At 36.2% G+C, this 21,036-nt stretch overlaps 5 protein-coding genes across 5 annotated transcripts; 1 reads left to right on the top strand and 4 right to left on the bottom strand.

Annotated features, from left to right (window-relative positions):
* Positions 1–338: 338 nt before the first annotated feature.
* On the top strand, positions 339–2,792 carry LOC104087316 (putative E3 ubiquitin-protein ligase RING1a). Its single transcript, XM_009591738.4, has 6 exons — positions 339–809; positions 1,313–1,398; positions 1,473–1,714; positions 1,830–1,879; positions 1,965–2,039; positions 2,156–2,792. Exons 1-6 carry the CDS (start codon positions 550–552, stop codon positions 2,652–2,654), a joined length of 1,212 nt encoding a protein of 403 aa, XP_009590033.1. The 5' UTR covers positions 339–549; the 3' UTR covers positions 2,655–2,792.
* Positions 2,793–3,422: 630 nt separating this feature from the next.
* On the bottom strand, positions 3,423–6,099 carry LOC104087317 (glycosyltransferase family 92 protein RCOM_0530710-like). The gene is made up of 2 exons (XM_009591739.4): positions 5,593–6,099; positions 3,423–5,137 (listed from the first exon to the last, which is right to left on the bottom strand). Exons 1-2 carry the CDS (start codon positions 5,720–5,722, stop codon positions 3,621–3,623), a joined length of 1,647 nt encoding a protein of 548 aa, XP_009590034.1. The 5' UTR covers positions 5,723–6,099; the 3' UTR covers positions 3,423–3,620.
* Positions 6,100–14,076: 7,977 nt separating this feature from the next.
* LOC117274422 (uncharacterized) lies at positions 14,077–16,480 on the bottom strand. Its single transcript, XM_070193810.1, has 3 exons — positions 16,399–16,480; positions 16,145–16,324; positions 14,077–14,465 (listed from the first exon to the last, which is right to left on the bottom strand). The coding sequence occupies exons 1-3, from the start codon at positions 16,478–16,480 to the stop codon at positions 14,077–14,079; spliced, it is 651 nt and encodes a 216-aa protein (XP_070049911.1).
* A 1,011-nt stretch (positions 16,481–17,491) lies between these two features.
* On the bottom strand, positions 17,492–18,259 carry LOC104087319 (uncharacterized). The gene has a single exon (XM_070193809.1). It carries the CDS (start codon positions 18,257–18,259, stop codon positions 17,492–17,494), a length of 768 nt encoding a protein of 255 aa, XP_070049910.1.
* Positions 18,260–18,382: 123 nt separating this feature from the next.
* Positions 18,383–18,949, bottom strand: LOC138905298 (uncharacterized). The gene has a single exon (XM_070193807.1). The coding sequence runs from the start codon at positions 18,947–18,949 to the stop codon at positions 18,383–18,385; it is 567 nt and encodes a 188-aa protein (XP_070049908.1).
* Between the last annotated feature and the right edge of the window lie 2,087 nt (positions 18,950–21,036).

Here is a 21,036-nt window from a genome sequence, read left to right as displayed (position 1 = left end):
GCTGAGTGATGCTATTGCTAGGATAGCTTAATAGTTCCCTTCTGCAAAGGTTCTTATATTATGCTACAACAGGCTTTTAACTTTTCTTCAAAGTTTTTCCGTTATAATATGTATTTACTCCTTTTTAATGCTACTGTACAATAGATCATTTTACTAAGATAGTATCTTTGGTTTTTTTGTGGTCCGGCCCTTTCCCGGACCCCATCCCACGCATAGCTTAGTGCACCGGGTTGCCCTTTTTTAATATCTATGGTTTTTTTTAGGTGTGCACAAGAAATTCGGTACAATCTATGGACCTAAATGGATATTTTTCCTTTTCAAAGGAGCAAAATAAAAATAAAAATAAGCAAAAGCCTCCTGGAAAAATAAATAAATAAATAAAAGAAAAAGGAAGAGTGCAGCATACTGCATGTACCATAACACACCCGATCGGCGCAAATATAACCGTTACAGAATCTCATTCAAAAGAAAAATGACCGTTAAACCCTAGAGCCTCTCTTTATTCTTTCTCTGAACGTCATCACAGAGGGAGTAGGAGGAAAAAATAGAATGGTGAACGAAGATTCAATCAAGAGTCCCCTCAACACTAAAAGCGACCCTACGAAACAACCTGAAGAACCCAAAAATGGAGAAAGAGTTGATTCTATGTTTAGCCCAAATTTTAGATCAGTGGCTGCTATGGCTGGTTGGGACGAAGAAGCTCTTCTCATTGCCAGTCTTGTCGTTGAAGACACTCCCGATCGCCTTCCTAAACAAAAGAAACGTTCCGATTTGCTGCATTTCAAGACTCCCCCAACAAATTCCAGAAGGTACTTTGCACTATTTATATGTATAGACATATCAGTAAATTTTTAAAATAAATTTATATATGTATATAGTGCATAGTATTGGCATGAAATGATTTGAATGAAGTAAAACATGGTCAGTGAGAATTTATATAGCCGACCTCTTGGGGCGGAACCAGGGGATCAATCCACTTTGCCAAAGAATTACATTGTATACACAAGATTAAAATTATTTTGTATGATCTGTAATAGATGTTGAATCCCCTTAATTTGTCCATGTGTTTACTTTTTTATATTTTGAATCTCATTGATAAAAGTTCTGGTTCCGCCACTGCCCGACCCCAAGTTGTTTGGAACTGAGGTGTTGTTGTTGTTGTAATTTATATGTATATAGTCCAAGCCTAAATAGTGCAATCACTGCTTATATGTCAGGATTCAGATTTGGATCAAACCTAGTCTGATTATATTATTAGTCACTTTTTTTTGTGGGGTATTGGGAAATGTTAAAAAATTGTGCATCTTTTCAGGAAAAGAAGGGTTCAGAAGAGGAGCCCTGAGTCCATACCTGTGACTGTTCTTGATCTGGATGAAGAGGATGACACTGCAAAACAAGGTAAATTATGAGTCCCTGATTTGAATTAGAGTGATGACTATTGGATAGTTTCCTGATGTTGTTGTTCTCTGTAGAAAGCGAGAAAAAGGAGGCAGAATCAAAATCCATTGAGAATTTAGATAAGAAACGAGCTGAGGCATCAGAAGAACCAAGATGTTCTGCTTCATCTTCTGATAAGAATATAGAATCAAAATCTATTCAGAAAGCAGAGAAGAAAGGAGGTGCAGGATTGGAAGAACAGGGATGTTCTGTTTCAGCCTCTTCTTCATCGGCATTTCCATGCATTGATCGACTTCGTGAAGAGCTTTCTTGCGCTGTAAGAGTCAATCCATTCTTGAACCTTGATGTGCCTTTTCATTTATCGATAGAGGGGTGTTTTTTTATTGCATTTCTTATTTCATTTTAGAAATAATTTCTTTGAATTTTTGCAGATTTGTTTGGAGATATGTTTTGAACCTAGTACCACTCCTTGTGGTCACAGGTAGAATCTAAATGACATTCTCATCAAGTTACATTCATTCATAAATTAATTGACTCTGACTATTTTGTTAATTTTATGTCTTTAGTTTTTGCAAGAAGTGTCTGAGATCTGCTGCTGATAAATGTGGAAAGAAATGTCCCAAGTGCAGGCAGCTTATAAGGTACAACTTAGGATGATATTTTATTTAAATGTAATTAGAGGAGCTTAAAAAGGATTTCAGTTGGTGTTTCAATTGTTTCAAGTATGATATATTCCTGTTAAACTTGATATTTGCAGCAATGGAAGATCTTGCACTGTAAACACAGTACTTTGGAATACAATTCAGCTTCTTTTTCCTAAAGAAATAGAAGCAAGAAAAGCTGCTGGAGCTTTGAACAGTAGAGAAGCTCGACGCAAAAGTCCAGTAAGATCTGCTACAGCTAATTCTAACATCTCTAGCAGCAGAATATCACGAGTGTTCGCGCTTAACAGTCCAGAATCTGGTCCTAGTAGTCAAGAAAGAAGGAATTCTCGCTCCATGAGAAGACAAAGTGTCCGAGCTTCTGTAATACCAAACAGAAATCAAGAGATTAACTCGAGGAGGGAGTTACCAAGCCAAGACGAGGATGCTGCACTGGCATTGAGAATGCAGAGAGAGGAGTTCATGGAATCCTTTAGGACAAGGAGTTCTGCTGATGAGCAGTACAGGAGCTCGCTCGCTTTAGCCAGAGCAAATTTGAGGGCCATGGCATCAAGAGCCATTAACATTCGTGTTAGAGGAGGCCGTGGAACATAAATTTTGTATAATATTTTCCATTGCACTTGGAACACCTGAGGTGTACCATAAGCCATTTAGTTGTAACTTTTTAATCGAGTTCTGATGCTTGAAACTTGAAACTAAAGTCTTTAATAGTTGAACTTTAGAATTAAACAACTCGTTTGCTCCTATTGATGCTTTCTTGGTATCCCAGTCTAAGCAAGTTTATATAACAAGCGGTTCCGCTGGGGGGAAATAGTAAAAGAATCTGATGTAGGGTGAATCCTGTGACTGTGAGTTGTAATCTAATGGAATGTTTTGAAAAACAAATGCCTCTGTTGCAAGCTTCTTTGTCAGGCCTTGTTTCTTGACATTTTAAAAGGACTAATCTCTATAACAAGCTTAAAAGGACAATACGCAGTTTGAAGAACTTATTGACGCTTAGTAAATATGTTTGTGTGTGTGTGTGTGTGTATGTTTTGTTTTGTTATTCCTTCTCTTTTTTAGATTATGATCATACGAATGATAGCTGTTGTTTACGCCATCATCTTGTTAATGAAGTCAAAGGATCCGTTACATTGATGGTGAGCCATGAAATATTATAATCTGGGACATGAAATATTCTTGTAGCTGAGTCATGTTTTGTTTTTTGGTGTCTCCAGAGAGGAATATGAGAGAATGTTGAGTGAATGTATAGAAATGCATATAATATGAGGATATAGGTCATCTCATGTTACAGAACACATTCTATTGTTGCTCAATTATTGGCTTCATGATCAGAATCACAAAGAAATACACGTCATAAGATGCTAAAAATGAGTTTTGACTTTTGACTTTCACCAGATACAAGTACAGGTACATTGAACATTCGACTTTCATTGTCAAATTATCTTTGGGGTATGACGTAAATATTCATGTACAAAAAGAATATGTCAACTATTTCATGTACAAATAATACAAAAAGAAATGAGCACTCCCTATATCCACAAAGTCAAAAACTTCAGATCATGTCAGTGACTTTTGCCAGGGTAAATTGCCTGTGTTTGGGTCTGTGAACATCTCTGCTACTCGATCTCTTAGGCCAGTGTCAATAACTTCACAGAATCGACTAGACCAATCCAGTGGTTCAACAGCTCGTGTCCCTAAACCCGGGGCACGATCTTTGGACTCAATATTTCTGTCTTGTTGCCAATCAGACACATAAGTAGCTACCCTCCTGTAGAATTTCTCCTTGAACACATCCCAAACTTGGTACTTGTAATGGTTAATCACCATCACATTTCTATCCATATTGGCATACTTAAACCCAGACTTCAAATGAAAATGGTGAACTACATTGATTAGTGTTGAATTTAATGCTTCTGGTTTCACTATACTCTTGTGTCTCTCTGGTGCAATCATCCTGCAATTGTAACCCATTGTCACCCCTTGTGTCGGGACATGTTTGAGACTCGACGGTCCAAAATTATGGCACGAGACCCGCAACTCAGCAACATTACTGTTAGAATTCTGGGATTGATTTCTCAATATGTCAAGTAATGACAGACGAGTAGGCAAGTGGAAGAACTCGTCCACGTCCATAAAACCAACCCACTCACAAACATCCCTTGCTCGTAACGCACAATGAGCAAAACCAGCTTCCTGAGTCTTGATCCAAGGCCAAACATGTCGTGTCACGTTTATTTTCTGATCCACTGATAATACCTTAACGACATCTTCAATGTCATCCAAACTGTTATTGTCATAAATGAACCAACGTTGTACTCCGATTTTGCTATGGTACATGATCCATTCTTGCAAAAAACTTGCCTGGTTCCTTAACATTGTGCACACACACATTTGATGCTGTTTTTCACCTGGCAAGTTAAGTTGAAGACGACGTTTAGGACTCGCTATGGACTCTAAAGGCTCTTTACCAACCATTCTAACAGAAATCTTAATGGGCTGATTCATGTTACTACCAATAAACCTCTGTGGACTATTCAAAATGCTCAATGGGGTTTCACATCTAACAATTTCTTGAGCAATGGATATGACATCTGATTGTAACAATAACTTGGGCTTCTTAATATCCCAACCATAAACACACTTGAATTTTGACGGGTCGGATTGTTTTCCGCCCCGAAGATTAAAGCCTTTGACAAAAACGATAGTTGTGTTATCGTGATCAATCATGGCCTCATAGGCCAAAGAATGCCACCGGCGTGTGGGCCCAATCGGGAAAGTGTGACCAGTAGGCTTGACGGAAAGTGACGTCAGCATGCCACGTGGCTTAATCAGAGGACAGCGGATTATTTGTTGGCTAAAAAATTCATCATTTTCAACTGAGTGTGGAGATTGAGAAGAATTATTAGGAGTAAGGTAGAGACAGTCGATGCCATGTTTGGTAAATAAGGGAGTTAAAGGAGGGTATTTTAGGAAAACAAGCGTCTCATCTGGGAATTCGACGGTTTCTATAATTGAGAATTCCGGTAAAACACCGGAGATCGCTGTCTTCGCCGCCAGCCGCCATGGATGGAACCCTGTAGTTCGAAAATGGAAAGGTACTAATTATCTAACTTTGATACTTTAATCAAATTACCATATTTAGAAAGGTTAATCAATCATCATATTTCAAAAATATTAACCGCTCCTATCATAAGAACTAGGTCAAAACATACAATTAAGCAAATAATCAAAATATCGAAACTGAATTAAGGAAAAGAATAGGCAACAAAATACAAGGGCAGATGAAGCATAAACTCAATGGTTACGTGGAGCATAGTTATATAGGTGGAATATCACTTAAATTGCAACAAATATTATGTTCTGAAACTGTAATTAAGTGCAATTGGTACAGTGACCAAAACATAAAATTTAAATTTTGAGCAGTATTTATTGCTAGGAAAAAGCAAAAAAAAGAGAGCAGTATTTGGAACTGAAATTAACATAAGAGTAGTTTAAAGCACTTGAATTAAAAGAGAATTAGCAGTAATACCTCGAAAAAGAAGACGAACAGAAGAGAAAGTGAATCCAGCGAAGCAGACAAGAAGAAGAGTACACCAGAACAAAAATCTCCTAGGAATTTGGATGGCTGCCAAAACCGTACGTTTTTTACGATGTTTCATATTAAAGACAGGAATTTGAGCTATACCCACGATGTGAATTCTTCAAAATCACAAACCCCTGTTGCTAAAACTCTGTTTCTGAGCAAAGATAGTGATGATCATTTTGATCATCAGCTTTTTCTTTTCGGTTTTTTGGTTTTCTGTGTAGATTCTGTAGGACAGCATATTAGTAGCAGACTTATACTTGGTCAAAATGTCAAATTCGTTAATTTCTTTTGCCAAATAAGAAACAAGTTAGTATAAGGTCTCCCACTTTCTTCCAACTTCTTTCTTTTTTTGCTTTATTTTATTTCAGCATTGAAAATTCAAATCACCACGCCTACGCTAGTTGTTTCTTTCACTGTCTTGTGTCAAATTCCATTTTCGTGGGATTTTTTGTGCAATAAAAACTGTTGATAATTGAGACACATAATTCCTCATATACTATTCTTTAATAAAACTTCTCTTTTCCTGTTCAGTTTTTATGCTTTACTATAAGCCTCCCCCAGAAGAGAAAGTTAAAGACGCGCCCAATTTTAGAGAAGAAAAGAACATGGGATAACGTTGAACGGAAAAAGAAAAAAAGGTCAAATTTACTCCTTCACTGGTCAAAATTGAACAATTTTGGGTCTAATCTTACAGCTTGTTTGGATGGTTTACATGTTATATTGCATAGTATAGTTATTTTAAATATAATATTTATTTTAATTTTTACTTAAATTTTATTGTATTGTATTGTCAAATTCATCGTTAAAAGTGCCACTTTATTGATTTGGTGTGGTCACATTGCTACCTTATTTTTTCCTCTCATTTTACCATTCCTTATTAGTAAATAATCCTATTTTATCATGTACCCTACCTTTTTATATAATAATTTTACCTTGTACCTTACTTTTTCTTTATAATATTACAAGTTTATTCTTCATTTGTTAGTATATGCCATCACCAAACGACGAAATACAATACAATCTATCAAGATATTGAACTATATATTAAAACGATACATAACAATCATCCAAATTGAGTATTCGAAAAGTTTCATTTTATGCCTTTGACCACTAACGAACCCCCAACTTGAACGGTAAGCAAAAGTAGAGGATAGACCCAATTTTTTTTTTCTCCAAATATTTTGACATGTGAAATTTATATATTATGCTGCTATTGCATTAATAGTAGATACATATACGAACCAATTTACTAGCAGTAAGACATAAGTGAACTCAAAGTATAACAAAATGTAAAATTGAACAATTTTTAATGGGGTGATAATTTTCGACCTTTTTTCTAAAATAGAAAGAAAAAAAAGGAACGGCATCAACTACCACCCCAGTTGTTTCTTTCATTGTCTTAGATCAAATTTCATTTCCATGGGCTCTTTTGTCTATTAAAAAGCGTAGACAAGTGCGACACATAATTCCTCATTGACCATTCTTTCGTGGTTGAAAAATAACATAATCAAAACCAATAAATTAATATGACGAAAACGACAGGCTTGCTTATTGGACTAGTTTAGCTAGTGGATATTCCTAAATTCTACCCAGCAATAACAAACAATAAAGTGGATACCTTAATAAGATTTATTTTTAAAAAAGAATTACAGGGTGCTTTGGCAGGAAATTTTTTATATTTCAATTGCATCTTCTTTTTTCTGGTTTTGTTTTGTTTAGAATAACATAGGCTTTTCTTCTTTTTCTTTTTTTTGAAGCTAGACTTCATCAAAGCCTGTTTGGTTTGGATTCTAATTCTATTTCTAGTTTCTTAGTTAAGAGATTATTAGATAATTAATCAGTATCCTCAATGTTGTATTTAGTTATTGGTTAACAGGTCTTTTTCTAAACGTCGTTTATGATTTTATAACTGATTTGATCAACTAGCTAATAAGGTAGGCAAAAGAAAAACTAAACCAGATACGCCCTATCGGAAATTGACAAATCCCCTTTGACAAGGACTTAGAAATTTATTGGAACGCTTGTCGTAGCTTCCTTCTTTGGATTAAGAGAAACTTTTGCATATTTACATTCAAAGTAAATACATAAAATCTCTATCTCTAAGAATAATATATATGATACATCAACTTACAAATTTAAAACAAATTTAATACAAATTCGAATTTTGTGTCGGGTAGATTCATTTAGGAGCTGTAAAACACTCCCCATAAAGAAAGGTTTTAGTTTAGTGCTCGAATAAAACTTTTGATTAATAATAGAAGGATTCTAATTATTTCATTTCATTAAAACCTCGCCCTTGGGGTGAAAATTGACTTTTGCCTACTTTTTGACACCAACTAGATTTTTTTGAAAATGCTTTCACATGCTGGATAATATCTTAAAAGTAGAAAAATCAGAGTAAAAATGTTTGGTTTATTTAAGCTACAAGTTTAGATGTGTCATTATCAAAAACTAAATTGATAAGCATTAAGTAATTGTGATTGGGGAAACACGTGTCATGATTATGATTAGGTTGTCTAGAAGCAACAAAGAAGAAAAAAAGACAGAGCCACTTTTGACGGTTTAAGGCTTTCATCCTGTCGAATTGTAGCCAAAAAGAAGCCGGCCGCCGGCACTTAATTCGTGGCGGCTGATCCATGCAAGTTACTTCTGCTGAGTCATGATTGTTTTGATAAAAGGATAGGGAGTAGCATTTTGGGTCTCTCAAGATGGGCCTTGTGATAAAAGCCCAAACTACGTTTGAAAAACGTGAGATCTTTATACAAAGAGCCCGTCCAATTCACGGCTTATTTTTTCAATCAATATACATAGATTATATACTGATTAGACATATATTATTTTTGTATATATATATATATCATACACAATTTTTTGTTAAAGTGGTTGAGTCGGCAGCTATTTAGTTAATTCTTCAAGGACGTACAGGTTTGTAGCCAAATCCCAAAGTACTAAAAGATGAGGTCGATTACAAAGTAAATATAGATAAATTTGTATAATAAATAGTAAACCTATTTATAATAGTACTAAATCTATGTCAACTAGAAACATGAAAACCTATTCCTATGTTAATTCTGACTACAAATTTTATTTAGATGTGAATTAAATAAATTAAATCCTAAATAACTAAGGTTTCCTACTACAACTTTGAATTAGTTTTCCAACAAGTTAAGGTTCGTGAAAAGGAGCATTACAATGTATCTATATATAACTTAAGTCATTTAAACCAAGAACAATTTGTTGGACTCGAGCAACATATAGGATATGCTTAAGGCAGCTGCTAGACTCATGAAATGGGTTGCCCAAAATCAACTCCACTTGATTAACAAGTTTGACATTTAAGCAAACACCGAAGCCGCCTTCGTCTCTTAAACTGCAAATTTGAGTGGGAATTTACCATTTCTTGATAGTCAATAGTCCATATTCTAGGCCAATGTTTCTTTCTTTTTTCTTTTTTTCTTTATTGAGATAGGAAAAAAGTAATTTTCTCCCTACCAAGAATAAAAAGAAAACATCTTCTCGTAGTCTCAATGTCTCTATTATGTCTTCATTTTACTTTATAGTATTTCTTTAGTTCCCATACATTCCTGCCTATATTACCAGTTTCCTCCCTTCCACATAACTAGTTAATATGCTAGAAATAAGTAATCATGCATTTTTAACAAAGCAATTGTCTCATAATTCCTATTACTGTTTTCTCAAAGTTGTTGAGAATCAACTTCATTATCGAACAGTTCTTAAAAAGTTGGGCAAAATTTATCGTCTGCAGCTGTACATATAGAATATTTTTGCTCATCTTATTTTGACGTTATGCTGTATGACATGAATGGATGGAGTATGCACGATTATCCTGAAGACGTGTCATTTTGACCTGGAAAAGAATACACTGGACAAAACAGGCGTCTCGTCAACTGGTTCGTCCCGTCCTATTTTTGTCTTAATTAAACGCAAGATTATTTATGTTTAACTAAAAAATAGGATCTTTGATCAAAGCCTATATTTAAAAGAAATCGTGCTAATTATAATCAAATAATACCTTACTTCCTCAACAATCCGCTTGAAAAGAAATAAAAATAGCAATATGAATTAGCAAAAAAGAGATAAGGAATGGAATGATAATCTATCCTTCAAATTACGTAGAAGGCTTTTTTGAAGCAAGAAAAATGTAAGTATATTTCAATAGTGCTCGGAACTTGTCCTTACAAGTGAGATTCTATATCCTTATATAGGAGTATTTCCCCCCTATTTATGACGAATTCATTATGAACATTAATGGTATTAATTAATTGCTCGTTATGGTTGATAATCATAACTGATACATTCGTAACTGTAAAGGCCTTGTAACGACTCTGATTCCCTTTCCTTATTTACGGCTGGTTCATGAATCTTCCTTCATTTTGGTCTTGATTCATTCCGCTTGTGCCTCTTCAACAACTGTTTAGGTTCGGTCATTTGTTCTTTACTGTCTCGTGGGTGTTTACTCCGCATCTTTCTTACTCCATTAATTTCATTAATGGAATACGCCAGTTGTCACTTCACCATTGTTCCACGTATCATGCTTTGTCAGCTCAGTAAGGTTTCACGTGTGACACCTTTTTTCCACCAATACAGATAGTCCCCCCACTTTCTGAATATTCTTCAATTGAATATTCGGGAAGTGGTAAGTATTTATGACGGGAATTCTTTGCCGCTGCTTTTCGAGTATCATTGCGTTTTCTTCGTATGTCACGTCTATTCAATGCATATGCCACATGGCTCTTGACGATTGGTTCTGCAAGTTTTCAGCGCTTTTTAGAGTTTTACAGCAGCTGCGTCAGTCACGAAGTGACAGTTTCATTATGATGCTTCATAATGACCTTCTTTTAATGATGATTGTGTCTTCTTATAAATACTTCATTCTTCTTTGATTTCTCGAAGTCCCTCTTCTACAGTATTCTCTATATTACCCTTCCTTCTTACTTCTGCATCTACTCTTTGTTAGTTCTCCATATAATCATGTCTTCTTCTACACCAGACCCTCGCAAGGTTGTTATTGTCGATGAGCTCGCTCTTTCTACGGTCCCTACTAGAAGTAGGAGAGGTGGTAGACTCCGTAGTTTAGGCTCGTTGTCTAACCACGGTTCCTCTTCTCATGACAATGCTGCTAAACCTTCCTCTTCTAAACCTAGGGCTCCTTTAACTCTTAGATCTTCCTCTAGGAATAGAGACTCGAGTGAACCAGTGCGTGAACCAACAGTTGCAGAGATTATTCCCCATAAATTTTCTTTTTCATCCGATTGTGAATCCATGAGAAATCAAGTTTCATCCATAACTTCCCTTAATCCTGCTGACCTTTATCCTACCTTGATTACCACTAGTCTTATTTCCCTGGTTCGAAGAGAATGTAATTGGAAATCAGATTTTCCAGTCTTAGTTCTCGGTTCCAACCAGAGAATAACTTCATACCAAGCTGGTTATTCTTTCGTTTACACTTACCCCTTTACTTTAAGGTTTAAATCACCTATCGATCCAATAATCATAGACTTCTACCGTTACTTCAATGTGTGTCTTGGACAAATTGGCCCCATTGTTTTGAGGGTTGTTGCATGCTTTCGTTATTTATCAGATCTGGCTTCTATGCCTTTTACTTTCCGGCACTTGCTTCATCTTTACTCTCCTAAACTATTTCATGAAGGAGTTTTTTCCCTTGTGGCTAGAAATAAGAGGGTATTGGTTAGCCCTAAAGATGACGGAGACCATGGCTGGTATGCCCGTTTTGTTGCTGCTTCCACTAGTGCTCTGGTAGGTATGCCTTTTCCAGAAAAATAGAATTTTACACGTAAGTTTTTCCCCCTTATTTTTTTATTTTTTAAAAGAAACTCATGTGATCGTCCCTACTTTTTCAGCAACTATGGAAGTTTTTGAGGAAATTCCTAAATTCCGTGCTTGGGTAGATACGTTGCTAATTGTTGCTCCTATGGAGAAAAGATCTTGGAAATACTTTTCACAGAGATTTGGTTGGAAAGTGAAGACATACGGTGCTTTTTTCGCTTACTATCTTTCCTCTCCTTTCCCTTATTGATTCAAGAGTTTCTTATCTTGCCTTTTTTCTTTGCTAGGATTTTCCATTCGTGGTATTAGTCCCGCATCTGTTTCATCCACAAGGCTTTCCGTGACTCTTGCTCAGGAAAGAATTTTGATCTCTTCTTCAAAAAGAAAGATTGATGGAGCCCGTGGCTCTGATGGTGAAGAAGACATTATAGAGGGATCTTTGGAGCGAAGGCCACGTGCCCATAGACGCATGATTTCTGATGATGAAAATACTCCTTCTCATGAACCTTTACCAAGTTCAATTCCCTTCAGTCTCACAAATGAGCCAGTGAGTGCCCTGTTGGTGATCTCTGATGAAGAAGTTAATAATCCCCCCAAGATTCTGTTGAAAAATTATTTTCTCGTGGCTTCGAAGGTGATGAAGCTTTTGGCCCTGTTTTTGAGGAATTGCCCCTCGCCTCCTTTCCAATATCAGTCCCCATTAATCCTCGCGTGCCCTTACCTGAAGTTACTTATAATGCTACCCCCGTGGCTGCTTCTACCTCATCTGCCATCCCCGTGGCTACTACTCCTCATGTAGAAGTTGAAACTTCCAGTAGCAAGAAGCCAATGAAGAAAATTGTTGTTGAGATTCGTGAAGGTGAGAGCTTATTGAGGAAATCGGGTCAAGCCGATGTGTGATTGAAACCTTTGTTAGATCTTGCGGAGAAGCCAAAGTTGGAAAGTCATAGCTCGTTGACCTTGATGAATGATATTATTCATTCTTATTTGAAGGTACGAGTTTAATTATATTTCCTTTTTCTCTTCTTTTTGTCTATCCATAACTCCTTCTCTTTCTTTGCAAATCAGCTTGATCAGTACAGAACTCATGAAAAGGGTTGTTCATGAGGATCAACAGGTTGTTGAATACTGCACCGAGGCTGATAATTGGAAAGGACAATTTGAGGGTCTTCAATTGGAGAAAGAAGTTTTGGCAGAGGAGAAGAATGATTTAGAGCAACAAATGAAAATGAATGCCGCTGAATTAGCGATTGAGAAAGCTTCTTCTAGTCAAGTTGGTAAGGATAAGGATATCCTTGAGTCCTCCTTTGCTGAACAACTTTCTGAGGTAACTGAATAAATAAGGAGTTTGAAATAACTTCTTAATCAAAAAGAGGTTTATGCGGGAGGGTTGGTTCAAACTCTTACTCAAACTCAGGAAGATCTTTGCGCCTCTACTGATAAGATTCAGTTCTTAGAAAGATCACTTGCTCCTCTGAAGACAGCCTATGATGCCTCTGAAGCAGACAAAGAAGAATTGAGAGCCGAGATTAACCATTGGGAGAAGGATTATGAGATTCTCGAGGATATGCTGACACTAGATGTGAGTTAGGCTTTTGTGAATACACGCCTCGAGACCCTGAATTTGAAGATCTCAGAGGTGATGGACTCGTTCATGATGAAGCTGATGTTCAAGCCTCCTCTTCTCCTTAGTTTTTTCTGTTTTTTATTTGGTTGTTTTGTTCACAACTTTTTGGTGGAAAGTTTCTGGGAAAGGTTGTTTTGTTTTTTGGTTACCCCTATCTTGTTTTAGGGTTTTAATGATAAACTAATACCTTTGTTTCCCCAAGGTTTAATATATGTTTCGATTGTTTTTACCGTTTATTTTGCTCTTTGATATTTGAGCTTTTTATTTGCACTTAAAAATGCTTAAACAGTCAGTGACTTTAATAAATACAGATATTCATAAAAGAGGGCCCTTTTATATTAACGATACTGATGAAGATGACGTCTCATCTTCATATTGGTGTAAATATATGAAAAATGAAGCAAACATGAAAAAGAAATAATTTGAGGAAGTTTTATGCTTTGAACTTTCAAATTTCATACATCATTTTTCATTTATGCACATAACACTTTGTAAAACATTTATGCATACAACACTTTCATAACTGCTTTCTTTGTAACAGATTTTTGAAATTCAAAATCGGGTCTATTATCCTGTAATTAATTTTTAGCCTAAAACTCATAATTCATGTCCTTTTTTGCAAGCTTATGCCTTTCCAAGTTTTCTTCAAAGTTTCAGGCTTCTATATGTGTAGTCCCCCTAGTGTTGGAGCTTTGAAGTATGAAATTTCGAATACTGGATTATTCCTTGCTTGTGGTCCATTTCCTGAAAAGGAAAATAAAAACGGGACTCGGAGACATATGTTTAGATGATGACTACATAACCTCTTTTTCCATCAGATAGGTTGTAACCTAGACCGGGAATTTATTTAGTATTCCGCGCGTCTTTCGGTTCTAATATCATCATTTGGCACGGGCTAGCTGTTTGCCTATCATCTAAAATTGTTAGTATAATTCAAAAGAAAAAAATAAATTTGTAATTGAGTGATACTTGTCTGTGGGTACTTTCTTCTTCTAAAAGTAATACTTCTTCAGAAGAACATCATTCCAATTTGATGGTAGTATCTTGCCATCCATGGTTTCCAATTCATATGCTCCCTTTCCAGCGATGCCTCGAATTCTATAGGGGCCTTCCCAATTTGGAATCAATTTTCCTACATTAGCTGATTTTGTTGATTGAAACACATTTTTGAGGACGAAGTCCTCAATCTTGAAGTATTGCAGATTAGCTTTCCTGTTGTAGTATCGCTCAATCATTTGTTTCTGAGCCGCCATTCTTATTAGTGTTGCTTCTCTCCTTTCTTCTAGTAAATCCAAATTCATTCGCATCTCTTCCTCATTTGATTCCTCGGTTGCTTGTGTATACATTGTACTTGGTTCACCTATATCAACTGGAATTAAGGCTTCAGCACCATAAACAAGTGAAAGTAGAGTCTCTCCTGTGCCTGTTTTCTGTCGTTCGATAAGCCTATAAAACTCCTGGTAGCACTTCGGTCCATTTTCCTTTCGACTCTTTTAATATCTTCTTTAAATTATTAATAATAACTTTTTTGTTGACTCAGCTTGCCCATTGGCCACATAGTAGTGAGGTGAGGATCTTATCCGTTTAATTTGCCAACTCTGAAAATATTCTGTGATTTTCGTGCTTATGAATTGTGGGACATTATCATACACGATTTCTTTTGGAACTCTGAACCGGCAGATAGTGTTTTGCCAAATAAAGTCCATGAATTCTTTTTCTCTCACCTGTTTAAAAGCTCCTGCCTCTACCCATTTTGAAAGATAATCTATCAATACTAATAAAAACCGTACCTTTCCTTTAGCTTGAGGTAAGGGACCCATGATCCATTCCCCACTTCATGAAAGGCCATGGCGAAATAACCAAATGTAATAGCTCCGCTGGGCGATGCATATTGTTGCCATATCGTTGGCATTTATCACATTTGGCCACAAAACTTTGCACATCTTCTTCCATTTTGGCCAATAGTATCCTGCTCTTATTAGAGTTTTCACCAATGATCTTCCTCTAGCGTGATTGCCATAATATCCCTCATGTACTTCTCTCATCACATATTCCGTTTGAGAAGGTCCGAGACATCTTGCTAAAGGTCCTCCAAATATCTTTCGATATAGATTTCTACGACTCAGACAGTACTAGGAAGCTTTTCGGCGAAGTAACTGAGACTTTTTATTGTTTTCAGGTAAAATTCCGTACTGCAAAAAGTTAACAAATTTGTTTCTCCAATCCCAAGTCAAATTGTTAAAATTTACCTCATTTTTATCTTGCTCGAGCGCCGAATGAAACAAATGTATTACTATAGCATTTTTTACATTTGTTATTTCCGCCACAGACGCGAGGTTAGCTAATGCATCCGCTTCTACATTTTTCTCCTTGGGCATTTGCACGATTTTTCATGACTGAAACTGTCTGATCAATTCCCGTGCCTTTTCCAAGTATTATTGCATTCGTGCCTCTCTTGCTATATAAGTCCCATGCATCTCGTTAACTACTAGTTGTGAATCACTTTTGATTATAATTTGTTCTATACCGAGTTCTCGTGCTAGTTCCAAACCTACAATCACAGCCTCGTACTCCGCTTCATTGTTAGTAATGGGATAGCATTTTATTGCTTGTCTTATGATTTTCCCCGAGGGTGAGATTAAAACAATAACTAAATCCTCTCCTTTAACATTCGAGGATCCATCGGTAAATAAGATCCAAGTCCCCAAATTAGATCCGGTAAATACCTGTAGTTATTTTTCTGCTTCAGGAACTATATTTGTGCTGAAATCTGCCACAAAATCTGCTAAAACTTGTGATTTTATTGCAGTTCTAGGCTGGTATATGATATCATATTCATTGAGTTCTATCGCCCATTTAGATAACCTACCGGATAGTTCTTGTTTATGCAATATATTCCTTAGAGGAAAAGCAGTTACTACAGAGATAGGATGACATTGAAAATAAGGTCTCAACTTTCTAGATGCCATAATTAATGCTAAAGCAAGTTTTTCCAAGTGAGGATATCGTGTTTCAGCATCCGCAAAGATTTGCTAACATAATAAATTGGAGATTGTTTACCTCTATCTTCTCTCACCAATACCGCATTTACCGCCGTTTCTGATACGGCAAGATAAATGAGTAGCCTTTCTCCATCCTTCGGTTTAGCTAGTAGGGGTGGATTTGACAAATATGATTTTAGATTTTTGAGAGCTTGTTGGCATTCGTCAGTCCACTCAAATTGGTTTTGCTTTTTCAATACTGAAAAGAATTTAAAACTTTTCTCTGAAGATTTGGAAATAAATCTTCCCAAAGCTGCTATCCTCCCTGTTAACCTCTACACCTCTTTTTGCTCGTGAGTATGTCAGGTATCTCCTCAATGGCTTTGATATGTACAGGATTCACTTCAATGCCCATGTTAGAAACAAGAAAGCCTAAAAATTTACCAGAAGCCACGCCAAAAGTATATTTTTCTGGATTTAGCTTCATATTGTATTTGTGGAGAATTTCAAAAGTGCTTGAAATGTGTTGAAAATGATCCCCTTCTTGTGTTGACTTGAATAACATATTGTCAATGTAGACTTCCATAGTCTTTCCCAGGTGTTCTTAAAATATTTTAGTCACCAATCTTTGATACGTGGCCCCAGCATTTTTTAAACCAAAGGGTATGACTTTGTAACAATAAGTCCCCCTGTCTGTAATAAATAAAATTTTTTCATCTAGAGGATCCATATTTATTTGATTATAACCTGAATATGCATCTAAAAAACTTAACAACTCATGACCTGCAATAGAATCAATTAATTGATCTATATGCGGTAAAGAAAACGAATCTTTTGGACAAGCTTTATTTAGATCAGTATAATCTACGCAAACCCGCCATTTTTCATTCTTTTTTAGAACTACCACAGTATTATCTAACCAGTTTGGGAACTTTACCTCTCGTATTGATCCGATTTTTAAAAGTTTTTGTACCTCATCCTTAATCACTTTATTTTTGAAGGACCCTTGCTTCCTTTTCTTTTACTTGACTGGGGGGTACAATGGATCTTCATTCAGTTTATGGGTCATCACCTCCGGTGGTATACCTGTCATATCTGAATGCGACCAAGAAAAGCAATTTGTATTAGCTTCTAAAAATTTGACTAACTTACCTTTCATTTCCGGGTTCAGTTTCGCTCCGATGTAAACTTTTCTATTTGGCCAGTGCTTGAATAGTATGATAGCCTCGAGTTCTTCAATTGTTGTTTTGATATGTTCATTCTCTTCTGGTTCTTGAATAACATCGGGTTTTGAATCTACATCCGTCTATCCTGAAACGCTTTCAGCTGAGGTTTGTATTATTATATCCTCCACTGAATTCTGTAGTTGCTATTTCTCATTTGTAATATCATTTGTTGTGCTTGAATCCGCCACTAAAGTGATACTTTAAGAAGCCTGCTGATCTCCACGGATTTGTCGAATCCCCCATTGTGAAGGAAACATAATAACTTGATGTAAGGTAGACGGTACAACATCCATATCATGAATCCACAGCCTTTCAAGAATTATATTATAAGCCATGTCAGTGTCTATCACCTGGAATTTCGTATCCTTGATAACTCCTTCTGCAAATGTAGTAAGCACTATTTCCCCTTTCATGATAACACTTGAATTATCAAATCCAGACAAAGATCGTGCTTTTGGTACCACCTTGTCATGAACTTGCATTTCATTCACCACCCTTAGAAGAATAATATTTACGGAGCTACCTGGATCAATCAAAACTCGTTTTACATTAGTATCATGTACAAGTAAAGATATTACCAGTGCATCATTGTGAGGAATTAACAAGCCATCCGCATCTACATCATCAAACGTTATACTGTCTTCATCCAAAATATGGCAAACTCGCTTTCCATGATTAACCGTGACTTTCGACATCTTTTTTGCAGCTATATATGTCACACCATTGACCTCTTCTCCCCCGCTTATCACATTGACTGTTCTCTTTGGAGATGGAGGTTTTGGAGGCTCTTGTCTATTCTTCATATAGGATTGCTTTCCTTTATCACTGAACACGTCAGTTAAATAACCCTGCTTTAATAAATGCTCAACTTCACCTTGTAATAATCTACAATCTGCTGTTTTATGGCCATGATCGTTGTGAAACTCACACCAGAAATCTGAATTTCTTTTGCTCGGGTTTGATCTCATTTCTTTAGGCCACCGTACCTTCTCTCCCTTACTTCTTAAAACGGCTACCAACTTGAAAGTGCTAACATTGAAACTGTAATCTCCAATCCTTACGTCTGTGTCAGAATCACTACCTCGCGCATCTCATCCTTTTCTGAACCTGGATGATGAACCCGCATCTTTGTGCCTTGATCTAGGATCAGACCGTATGTTTTCCTGTTTAGACCACAAATCTCGTCCCGCAGGTCCCATGTAAGGTTCGTACCTATTTTTTCCGGACCTTTTTTCAGATTCTGAACGTCTCAAACTTGTTCTTTCATCGACCCTTGACTGTGTAACCGTGTCTTCTTCTATCCGCAGCTTTGTGTTATACCTGTTGTACACATCATTCCATGTTGTAGCAGGAAATTCTCGCAAACTTTTCTTAAGTCTTCTCGTGGCTTCTGAACTTTTTTCATTTAAATTGCTTGCGAACGCCATAACTACCCAATTATCTGGTACTTGTGGTAGCATCATCCTTTCACGTTGAAATCTATCCACAAATTCCCTGAGTAACTCTGTATCTCCTTGTTTTACCTTAAAGATGTCTTCTATCCTTTTATCAATATTCTGAGCTCCCCAATGTGCTTTTATGAATGAATCTGCAAGTTCAGCAAAAGAATTAATAGAGTTTTCAGGTAAAAGAGAATACCATGTTAATGTCCCTTTCATGAGTGTTTCTCCAAATATTTTGACCAAAACTGATTCAATTTCCTTCTTGGTTAAATCATTGCCCTTTACGCCAGTTGTAAACGCAGTTACATAATCTTATGGGTCGGTTGTCCCATCATATTTTAGAATATGAGGTATTTTGAACTTTTTAGGAATTGGCAGAGGAGCCGCACTCGGCTTCTAAGGTTGCTGCGAATACTTATCAATATCCACACCTTATATTACGGGAGGTACGCCTGGTATTTGCTCTATGCGATTGTTCTGCTCTTTCAACTGTTTCTGCAAAGTTAGTACCAAACTTTGTAAATCTGAGTTATTAGGTATACCTCACCTCCCATCACGGGATTCATTAGGAACTCCTCCACTTCCAAAATTATCGATCCCCGAGCGTGAGTTTTCAAAAGTCGCCGTATTGGCTGGTGGAAGGGTTTGCGGCATGTTAGGCAACCACCTAACAAAGGCCTGAAGAGCATTATTCACGTGTTCCACAATCAACTGCTTTAGAACGTCTTGTTCTACGGTTTGTTCATCCCCTTGTTGATCATTAGCGTGTGACGTGGATCTCTCAGGTGATCCTCCTTGGGACTGGCGAGGTGATTCTGTTGGAGAGTGATGTGGTGATGTTCCCTCTTGAAGGTTCAGTTGGTTATTTTCGTTACCAGTTGACATAATTTAGTTGTGAGAAAGAAGGATTTGGAAAGTAAAAAGATTATCATATTCCCGGTAACAGAACCAATTTGTTTAACCAAAAAATAGGATCTTTGGTCAAAGCCTATATTTAGAAGAAATCGGGCTACTGATAACCAAATAATACCTTACTTCCTCAACAATTCGCTTGAAAAGAAATAAAAATAGCAATGTGAATTAGCAAAAAAGAGATAAGGAATGGAATGATAATCTATCCCTGAAATTACGTAGAAGGCTTTTTTGAAGCAAGAAAAATGTAAGTATATTTCAATAGTGCTCGAAACTTGTCCTTACAAGTGAGATTCTATATCCTTATATAGGAGTATCCAATTATAACGTTTTTTCCTATTTATGACGAATTCATTATGAGCATTAATGGTATTAATTGCTCGTTATGGTTGATAATCATAACTGACACATTCGTAACTGTAAAGGCCTTGTAACGACTCCGATTCCCTTTCCTTATTTACTGCTGGTTCATGAATCTTCTTTCTTTTTGGTCTTGATTCATTCCACCCGCGCCTCTTCAGCAACTGTTTAGGCTCGGTCATTTATTCTTTACTGTCTCGTGGGTGTTTACTCCACATCTTCCTTGCTCCATTAATTTCATTAATGAAATACACCAGTTGTTACTTCACTATTATTCCACATATCATTCTTTGTCAACTTAGTAAGATTCCACGTGTGACGCCTTTTTTCCATCAATACAATTTACCCAAAAGAGGATCCATAATCGAGTGTATATTGTAACTGTTTTTCAATTAGCATCATTTCATTTCTATGTCATTACCAAAATCTCAACATGGGTTTTCACTAGTCAGTACTATCGTTAATCAATCCATATATAACAAAAAAGGACAATATCCATTGCAAGCAAAGGATGAGATCTAGACTGAGTTCAACTAAACCCATAACTTTTTATATGAATTAATTATACATATTTAAATTAAATTTAATAAAATCTATATTATAAATTAAATTCATCTATTCGTTAACTCTGAATCTCGAATTTGTCAATAGAGGTGTAAAGCTGTTTGCGCCGTTCGTTCGGAATAAGGATATTTTGAGGTTTTACTTATCGGAATTATAATTCCGAAACTATAATTCCCCATTCTATATGATAAATAATATGCCAGTTTTTTTGGTATAACAGTTACATTGATTTTAGCTACTACTCCTAATAACTAACCACGGGGTAAATGTAATTTCAATTTTAGAGCAAATACTTTGTTCCCATGATTTTGGAGCAACTTTCAAATTTTAAATTTTATATTATGCAATATCTCATATTCCTTATGAACGCTCTGTGAGTTATTCATTGTCATTATAGGGAATATGCATATAACTTGCAAATTAAAGACTCAGTACATGAACTCAAATTCACTTTATAAAAGGAATGG

Source organism: Nicotiana tomentosiformis, chromosome 2 (assembly GCF_000390325.3).
Source record: "Nicotiana tomentosiformis chromosome 2, ASM39032v3, whole genome shotgun sequence".
Classification (NCBI taxonomy): domain Eukaryota; kingdom Viridiplantae; phylum Streptophyta; class Magnoliopsida; order Solanales; family Solanaceae; genus Nicotiana; species Nicotiana tomentosiformis.
This window is presented reverse-complemented; position numbering and strand designations above follow the sequence as displayed.

Bases quoted from the DNA above. Each gene is read 5' to 3' on its own strand.
- LOC117274422 (XM_070193810.1), bottom strand. From the start codon at position 16,480: ATGGGCATTGAAGTGAATCCTGTACATATCAAAGCCATTGAGGAGATA. The intron at 16,325-16,398 runs GTTAACAGGGAG...AATTCTTTTCAG, and splicing joins GAGCAAAAAGAGGTGTAGAG to TATTGAAAAAGCAAAACCAA. The intron at 14,466-16,144 runs GTAAACAATCTC...ATGGTGCTGAAG, and splicing joins ATTGGTGAGAGAAGATAGAG to CCTTAATTCCAGTTGATATA.
- LOC138905298 (XM_070193807.1), bottom strand. From the start codon at position 18,949: ATGAAAGGGACATTAACATGGTATTCTCTTTTACCTGAAAACTCTATT.
- LOC104087316 (XM_009591738.4), top strand. From the start codon at position 550: ATGGTGAACGAAGATTCAATCAAGAGTCCCCTCAACACTAAAAGCGAC. The intron at 1,715-1,829 runs GTAAGAGTCAAT...GAATTTTTGCAG, and splicing joins GTGAAGAGCTTTCTTGCGCT to ATTTGTTTGGAGATATGTTT. The intron at 2,040-2,155 runs GTACAACTTAGG...TGATATTTGCAG, and splicing joins AAGTGCAGGCAGCTTATAAG to CAATGGAAGATCTTGCACTG.
- LOC104087319 (XM_070193809.1), bottom strand. From the start codon at position 18,259: ATGAGATCAAACCCGAGCAAAAGAAATTCAGATTTCTGGTGTGAGTTT.
- LOC104087317 (XM_009591739.4), bottom strand. From the start codon at position 5,722: ATGAAACATCGTAAAAAACGTACGGTTTTGGCAGCCATCCAAATTCCT. The intron at 5,138-5,592 runs GTATTACTGCTA...TTCGAACTACAG, and splicing joins TGTTCGTCTTCTTTTTCGAG to GGTTCCATCCATGGCGGCTG.